A 9,533-nucleotide genomic window follows, 5' to 3' on the forward strand; every position below is an offset into this window, starting at 1 on the left:
TGTTCTCAGTCAGAGAGGAAGTTTTGACAGCCGTGCTTTACAACCTCCTCTCCCCCTGCCTGCCTGAGCTTTGCACATGCTCTGACAGAAACTCCGGTCCGGTGACTTCATCCCTCATTCACGAAAGCCTCCCCTCCTCCTCCTTCCCTCTCCTCTCTCTCTCTCTCTCTCTCTCTCCGGCAGCATGCCAGCCGTTTTCCTCTTGCTGCGCTCTCTGGTTGTCAGTCTCTTCAGTAGCAGATTAGCAGCCTCGGCCGCGCAGCTCCTTCGCAGAAGCCTCACGGCGGCTGCTGGCCACCTCGGCACCCTGCTGCGCCACGTCTGGGAGCGGATCACTTCCCAGGAGTCCAAGGAGGCCATCCTGGGCTGCGTCTTGTGCATTCTCAACATGCACAAGAAGGTGGACAACAACTAAATCCCCGAGTGCAGCTTGGACTTCTTTTTATTTTTTTTTATTTTATCATTCAGGAGCGAACATGTCGGAGAGCATCGTGAGGAAAATCCAGCCGTTCACCATCGGGACCAAACTCTCGGCGCCGGCCGTGCCGAAGTGCTCGGACTTTCCCGATGGCTTCCTTCCAAAGACGTTCTCGGATAACTGCAAACTGAGGCACCTGAACGAACAGGTGTCTCTTTATCTCGGCCGTGACAGACACTGCGGAGCTGCGGCGAAGCATCGACGCGAAGAGTCCTCCGACGATCACCTGAACCGAAACGCGGTCTCTCCGCCGAACGCTGCGTCCAGATCCATTCGTAAGATCACCATCTCCAGCCGGATGGAGGCTGCGAAAGAAAGACTGACTCCAGGGATGGAGCTGAAGAAAATGAGAGCAAACTCTGAGAATATTAATAACAATAACAACATCACTTCCTCCGACACGCAGCTGCCTAAAATAGTGGGTGTCAGCTGTGAGAATAAACCCAGCTCACAGTTCAAGGTAAGACGCGCTCACCTTAATTCATTTGCAAACATTTGAAAACCAATCAGAGTTTCACAGTTTTATGTGAAATTATCATTGCTCTTCATGGTAATAAAGGCGTACAAAGAGTATTAAAGTTATGTAGGTTATTAGCAAAAACTTCAACTTTTTTGTTCCGTAAAATACATTTTTAATATTACGTAATGTGTAAGTAAAAATTGTTGCTATCCGGCAAAAACCGGGGTGTTTATTTTTGATAAAATGAACATTAAATGTATTAACGCATAAGTGCATAAAATCTGTCATAAGTGCTTTTATGAATGAATGTTTTGCTGTGTTTATTTTTTGAATTTTTGCTTATTATTAGATTTCATTTAACATTAAGACAAATGCACAAACAGAAATCTTAACCATGTATCTAAATATGTTATTAGAAAAAGTGCTACATTTTTAAAAATCTATGCTATTTATAAATGAAATATGACAGTAAAAAATGCACAATTGAAATGACAGTAAAAATACATTCTTATATTTTAAATTATTAATATATTAAATACAAACAACATGTATTTCTTTCAAATATTCATGCATGTTTATATATATATATATATATATATATATATATGTGTGTGTATATATATATATATGTATATATGTATATGTATATATATATATATATATATATATATATGTATGTATGTATGTGTGTGTGTGTGTGTGTGTGTGTGTGTGTGTGTGTGTGTGTGTATACAGTATGTTTATATATATGTGTGTGTATATGTATATGTAATATACACAGTATACACACATTATGTAAACAAAAACGTTTATTTTGGATGCAATTAATTGTAATGAATCGTTCAACAGCACTAATATAAATATTCATAAAGCCTGTTGAATGTCACGTAAATGCAGTAAACCTTTAAACATTTTTTGTATCAAGTAAAACATGCTCGCATAAACTGCTCTGGACAGTGGCCGTGCGTCACTGGAACAAAATGGCATGCCCCTGGTATGGAGGAATCTTGTTTTAGGAGAACCCACATCTTGCCGTCGTTTAGCGGAAGCTTCCGTAATCGAAACATAACGAGGCGCCATGGAAACGCCGACACACAAATATAACCCTTGCCGCCGATCTCGTCCCGTCTGATGATGTCATCATCGCGCTCCCGTCTTTAATATCGGCCCGGGGCGAGTCGATAGGCGAGATGAGCTGGAAGAGGCAGGAGACGAGTGCGGTCGTGCGCTCGGGATCCGCGCGGTTCGGATGATGTGTTTATTATGTAACGCTGCTCTTCCTGGAATCGCTGCTCCAGTTCTAATGATGTCAGAGCCTCGGCTGAAAGGCTCCTTTCTGTTCGGATCCACCTCCAGGATTCGTTTCGTGTCAATGGGTCAGCAGGAGAAGAAGTGCTTCTGTGTGTTTATACTGTCCAAAAGTCACAGTGCTTTATTTCATTACAAATTATATAATCCGTTTCGGTAAAAAGCTTTGAAGGTCAACATTCGTTTTTAATATAAAAAAGGTGTATTAATAACAGTTTATGGCAAAAATCAGTAAGTAGAGCTCGTGTTGCATGAAATTTCCTATTGCAAATATATCAAAACTTCATTTCTGATTAGTAATGTGCATTGCCACGGATAAATTTAAAGGCCGTTTTCTCGATATTTAGTTGTCCTGGTTTTAAAACGGTTGCATCTCAGCCGAATATCGTCTCATTCAGCAAATCAATGCATCTGTGGACAGCTTTCGTAGGATGCATCAACCTCAATTTGGAGAAAATGGCATATTATAAATAGAACTGGTTTTGTGGTCCATGCAGGGTCACGCGTGAGCGTAAAATATTCTTTATGAACGTTTATCATTGTATTGTTATTGTGTCAGAAGTCCATGTAATCCGTTTTGACCTTAAGGAGCAAAGCCAAACTATTGTTTTTCTCGTCCGTCTTTGTTTAGGTGCTGCTGTGTAAAGAGGGTGAAAAGCAGTGCAGTGGTGACAAAGAGAAATTGGCTGCTTCTCCACAGGTAATGAGGAAATAATAATAATAAAAAAAGCATGGTTTGCATCTCTTCCGTCAGATTTAGATTTTACATGCTTGTGCATTTGCTGGACACTTTTATCAAGAGCCGTTTTTGGCTGCATTATCCATTTTGTATTTATTTATTTATTTATTTTAGGTCTTCATGAAAGCGTGAACCAAACCAAACACCTCTGAGATTAATCCCATCAAACATTTGGGAAATGCAGTATTAAGTACACAGATTGTCGTTATTAGTGGTGGTGTTGTTATGATGCAATTATTATGACACTATTTCGTTTTATTATAATAATACAATTTTGGAAAATACTCTTTAATATATACAAAAATGCAATAACATCTCTGGTTTAATTCCGAACGTACAGCTCACGCCAATGTTTTTTTTGTTGTTGTTGTTTATTTATTTTTCACTTGGATTCTATAGTTTTTAAAGATTTTAAGCTATTTTAATTTTAGTATTTTCAATAATCTTTTAATTAAAATTTAATTAGTTTGTTGTGTTTATATATATATATATATATATATATATATATATATATATATATTATATTTTTTATTCTTTTTTATATTTCTTTTTCAGTTTAAATCCAGTTTTTATTACATTTTATATCACTTTCTTAAAATGTTTGCTTTGCCGATGAGCTTAGTTTTTTATGATTTATTTCGCCTATTTATTTTAAGCGATGAAAAAACCGATCAGCAGTGCATCGCTGGCCTTAACTCAGTGTTTCTATAGTAACAGCGACTTCTCTCATTTGCGGATCATGCACCTTGATCAGCATCAAACCGGTTAAAAATCAATTCATGGCTTCCGTTGCGCTCTACACAGACCTGTCCACGGTAACTATATCATCTCTCTGTCGGTCTATCGCCTTGCAGATCTTGTTCTTCTCATTCCTCGACCGCTCAAACACACGACTGACCCCAGACCCGCGTGCAGCAGAATTTAATTTAGATTCCCTCTTGAGTGGTTTGTGTTCAGCCGTGGCCAGATGTATATAAGATAATGGGCTCTTGGAATTTAGGAAGTGATGTCAGCGGCGCAGCAGGCCAAGCCTAAACGACTTATTATTTTAAGTGTTCAGTTGGGTTTCGCAGAGGAAAAAGCGGCGGTGAAACTTTTACAGCCGTTTTGGGGTAATGCGAGTCGAGGCCCTTAAAAAGCGGACCGCCCTTTGATGAGGCGGCGGCTGCGGTCGAGGGCCACCTGCGCGCGGCGCTGTTGTTTGCGAGGCGCGACGCCTGCGAGATAATAAATGTTTACTCGCGGCATTGAGGGAGATCGGCGCTCGAAAACAAACCGCTCTCGGCCTGAACGCCTTGCGGGGACGAGGCTCGAGTCAGCCGCGATCGGGCCGGGAAGGATCGGGAATCGTGTGGAAAACATGAGCTCATACAGGATGGGATGACACTCGGAGGCGCCGGACACGGACGGGACACGCCGAGTGATGTACCTCGTAGTATCTCAAATGACTGGAGGAGCTAAACTGCTTAGGATGTTCAGTTTTTTTTGTGCATTATTCTTTAAGCATTGACAGATCGGGCTGTCTTGTAAACGCGGGAGCATAGAAAACGTTTTAAATAAACCGTGTTTAATGCATGTGTGAAATTTGCATCTGTGGTCATTTCTTCAAAACATTAATAAAAAAAAAAATTTGAATGAACAGGGTTACAACTTATGATATTTTATAATTGCATTTTATTTTAATTTATATGTACACAAATTAAGAAAATAATACTAAAATAATACTCTAATTTTTTAAATTTTATTTTAGAAATATTATATAGTTAGAATATTTATTTCTAATAAAAGGTTTTGTAATGAAAAAGCAACATACAATATAATTTACAATAACAAAATAACAGATACAATAACTTTTTGAAATCATAGTTTAAATTTTTTTTCTATTCTTAATGTTTATAGGTATTATTCATTTTTATTTCCACTGTAGTAGCTTAGTTAATAAAGATGCTAAATAAAAAATGAGAAATATTAATTTTTTATGATTTTATAAAAAAATAATATCCAATTTATTTATTTTTTTATTATGGTTTTAATTAATTTAAATAAAAATGTAAGAATTGTATCATTTTTAAATCTTTAATAATTAAGCTATACCAAGAATGAACACACGGATGCATTACCATCTCAAATAAATATATCTTTCTTAAAGATCCCTAAGGATGTTTAAAAATCTTAGAAAACGAGATACAGATGAAGATGATTTTTTTTTTTTTTTTTTTTTGCAGAGTAATGTTTTTGCAGCACAACCATGTGATCTCATCTTTTATTTAGGATTGTGATGATGTGTTGATGTAACGCACCGCCCTTTCCCAACATCGGGACAGATGTTTCCTGACTTTACTGAGTTTGTCGAAATTTTTCGAGCCCTTTAAATATGTCCTCACCGCCATTATCGTCATCGGTTGTGCTGACTGCGGCTATTGGTTATGTAAGACCGTCTGACACGAGTTAGCAATGGCTTTCTGTATTGAAAACAGCGTCGTTATCCGTATCACCGTTACTGTACATTAAGAGCTGGGCAATATATCACAAGATATATTCTTTGATTAGCGGTAAATCTCCATCACCTGTTTTCAAATGGAGCAGCAGTTAACACACAGAGCCGTAGATCTCTGACGCAAATGAAACCGGACGCAATATGTATTACACACAAACATGCATTATAGCACGTATTATGGACTTCTTGCAAAAACGTCCTTTATAATGACTAAAACGTGGACAAAAAAACCTCACTTGCATCTATTCTGCTCTTCGTTGTTTGAGACAACTCATCTAAACGCTTCTGATTGGTTCATAAGCGCAACAGAAACGCGTGTGATTGGTTATAATGTTCTTCTTTGCAAAAAAAGCTGCCATGAATTGACAGTTATTTAGTTTTCACCCTTTACGGCATGAATAGATTTAGTTGAATTGTGCGGCGGCATTGTTTTTGTTCGTGTTGAAGGCGTTTTTGAACAAAAATCTGATGCAGTCGCTTGCCGTGAATTATTTAGTTTTCAATTTAATCGCGACAGCAGGAATAGGTGGTTTAATTTTGCAGTGGCATTTTTTGCCCATTTGTTTTGATGGCATTTTTGTAAAAGCTCTCGAACCACGATACATGATGCAGTCGAACGCTTGTTGCGTTTTTCCCGTTCGTTTGAATCACGAGAGCAGGAGTGCATGTAGTTTAAAATTGCATTGCCATTTTTTTTTTGTCCCATTACCATTGCATTATTTTTTTGGCTTATTTTGATTTGCGTTTTAGTAAAAGTTCCCGAACGGAAACCTCATGCCGTAAATGAACCCTTTAAACTCATTTTCAATCGATTTATCTTAATTGTGCAGCCACTTTTTGGGGCGTCGTTCATTCTGATGCCGTTTTTAATATCTGAGCATGCTTGCAGACCGTATTCTGAACAGACTGTAGACGCTTTAAACAAGTAGTACGTGTTTTTTTGCATTCCTTTCCTATTCAAGACGTTGTTGTGGTTGATTCGTCACGCGTTTAATCATGAACGGTGCTGAAGAGTCGCTCTTCCTCGCTCGTAGTCATCGATGACATAATCGCTGTGGGAATTTACTTGGAGAGTTTGTGGTCCCGCGTTGCAGTGATCTGAAATGACCCTGCTTCTTGCCGGACTTGTTTCGCAGCTCTTCCATTCTGTAAGCGTCTCGCTCTCAGTATAAACTCACGATGACGTCATGGATTTTGTTTATCCAAAAAGTAAAAATATATTTAAAAAAATAAAATATTTTATATAAAATTATTTTATATATATATATATATATATATATATATATATATATATATATATATATATATATATATATAATATAAAATATATAATATTATATATATTAATTATTATATAAATATTTAACAATTAAAAATCCCTTTAAGCTTTTCCGTCCACCAGCACGGACTTCAGATGTTTTAGCTTGTGTATATTACCGGCTTTCCCCGCGGATAAGTGATAATTTCATGTTTCTTTCCGCACAGACCCAGATACTCAAAAGCCAAGCAAGAAAGGATGCGGTGGACAGTCTGTCCGGTGAACTCGGAGACGCGTGCTCGGTTGCAGAAGTCACTTCGGGGCAGAATGAACGCAGATTTGCTCAACAGAACGCCGTCTTCAATAAGGAGATCGCTCAGGTATGATCTCTGCACTCTGTCAGTGAAAATCCAGAGAGACTGCTGTAGAAGAATAGCTCACCGAATGAAAATGAAATAATTCGGCAGCACCATTTTGCGCCGCTGTTCATTTGGATTTTACGCGTTTGGCACGTGGTTTTATGGCTTCCAAGTCAAGCAAGGCATTTACTTAGAACAAGAAAAAAAGGAATATGCTCAGTGTCACAAATTTAACTTTTTGGACTTGCGAAAGCAAGAAATAATTTTTTTTTTGTTAAATTGCACTTTTTATCTTTATATATAAACACACACATACACATTTTACTGCAAATTATACTAATATGAATTAACATATTAATACAATTTAAAAAATTTTGTAATTGTGAAATATTTATATAATTTAAAAATGTATATATAATTTTTTTTTTTTAATTTTATATTTTTACTTTTTGGATAAACAAAATCCATAATGTTTTTTTTGTTCTTTTTTTCCCACTGTAACTTACCCATACTGCAATAAATATTTAAAATCTGCTTTAATAGGTAATTAAGTAGGGCAAATTATGGTAATATGATATTAAATTAATTTTTAATACTATAAAAGATACACAATGATAATGCATATTATAAAATGCCATTTAAAAAACATATTACTTTTTGTATAATTTCACATAATATTGCTTCGATATTTTCTATAAAATGTTACAAAAAGTAACTTTTATTTTTGCATAAAGTAATAAAGACTTTTTTTTTTAAAACCCTTTAAAATATATATTTTTTTAACATGGTAACAGTTTATTTTAACAATACAAAATACTGTAATAATAATGTTAAATAAACAGAAAATAGTATTTAAGTAGTATAAAATGTATTATTATTATTATTAATTCCTTTTTTTCATAAATCACCATTGGAGAAAAATATTGCACATACAAACACACACATACAAAACGTCATCTCCTAAAATCTCCTATTTAACTCTTCTTGATTTTGGGGGACGTCAATCCTGAAAATCTTTACTTTCTTTCCTTCAGCGTTTACTACGCTTCATCCTCGCAGCTGAAATTCAGTCTTCGTGTTAATATTTGGAAACGCATTAAGTTAAACTAATGTTAGCTAAACCGAATCAGTCGAGCGCTCGCATTGCATCGCTAACGTGGAAAAAAGGAAAAAAAAATCAGTGCAGATAAAGGTGGATACAGCGTCCTCGCCCTCCTGACCCGTTCAAGCCCTTCTGGTTCTTTTCTTTGGTCCTTTTTGTCTGAAGTTGGAGAGCGGGCAGCACAGAGGAGTGGGAGGGAAGGGAACAGCCACAAGAGGAGCAATTATTTTGGGATGAGATCATTGTTTGGCCCTGTCTGTTCACGCCTCTGGCCTTCTGAGACTAAACCGAGCGCTCGCGTTATCTCATCGCCACGCTCGCTCTGACATACAAGGACATTTTTAGGGGGGAGATTCGCTTCGGGACACGGCTGCTTCTCTCAAAAGGCCGCGCGACCCGTGAGATTTACCGAGCTGAAAGTCAAGTGTTTTAGACGACAGACGAGCCTCAGGAACGGTAACACGTCGTTAATGTTAACAGGCTGGAGAAACTCCGCCGTTCGTTTAGGAAATGGCCTTTGGATGAATGGCGGTGTCGGGCAAAGCCTCCGTCTCTTATGGGCGATTCGGTTGACTGATAGCGCTGATGAATGTGTGTTAGCGTAGCGTTGTAGAGTCGAGGATGTGGAAACTGGCCTGCATTTCAGAAAAGGTGAATTGAAGTCAACACATAATCCAGCGCTTTTGAGGATCGCCCCATAAAACCTCTTTTGTAATTTTAATTATTTAAAAAATAAGAGATGTTGTTGTTTTTTATGGAAAGTAAGCATTTGCCTGTACAAAAATATACAGGTAAAAAAAAAATTTGAATAATTGTATGTGTATATGTGTGTATAATTGTATGTGTATATGTGTGTATATATATATGTGTATATATATATATATATATATATGTATATACATATATATATATATATGTATATACGTATATATATATATATATATATATATATATATATATATATATATATATATATATATATATATATATATATATATATATATATATATATATATATATATATATATATATATATATATATATATATATATATATATATATATGTATGTGTATATATATATATATATATATGTATGTGTGTGTATATATATATATATATGTATGTGTGTGTATATATATGTATATATATGTATGTGTGTGTATATATATGTATATATATGTATGTGTGTATATATATGTATATATATGTATGTGTGTGTATATATATGTATATATATGTATGTGTGTATATATGTATATATATGTATGGGTGTATATATATGTATATATATGTATATGTGTGTATATATATGTGTATATGTATGTGTATAT

At 35.9% G+C, this 9,533-nt stretch overlaps 1 protein-coding gene across 7 annotated transcripts in view; it reads left to right on the top strand.

Moving 5' to 3' along the window:
- Positions 1-329: 329 nt before the first annotated feature.
- The window catches only part of LOC122356529 (spectrin beta chain, non-erythrocytic 1), a 49,430-nt gene continuing 40,226 nt past the window's right edge, over positions 330-9,533 (top strand). For all 7 annotated transcript variants that reach the window (XR_006252347.1, XM_043255319.1, XM_043255321.1 and 4 more), the window contains exons 1-3: positions 330-938; positions 2,878-2,946; positions 6,968-7,120. Coding sequence is in view for 6 of the 7 variants with exons in the window: in XM_043255319.1 (XP_043111254.1) it covers positions 477-938; positions 2,878-2,946; positions 6,968-7,120 (684 nt within the window). In the remaining variant the exon portion in view is untranslated. The remainder of the gene's footprint in view (positions 939-2,877; positions 2,947-6,967; positions 7,121-9,533) is intronic.

Source organism: Puntigrus tetrazona, chromosome 13 (genome assembly GCF_018831695.1).
Source record: "Puntigrus tetrazona isolate hp1 chromosome 13, ASM1883169v1, whole genome shotgun sequence".
NCBI classification, from domain to species: Eukaryota; Metazoa; Chordata; class Actinopteri; order Cypriniformes; family Cyprinidae; genus Puntigrus; species Puntigrus tetrazona.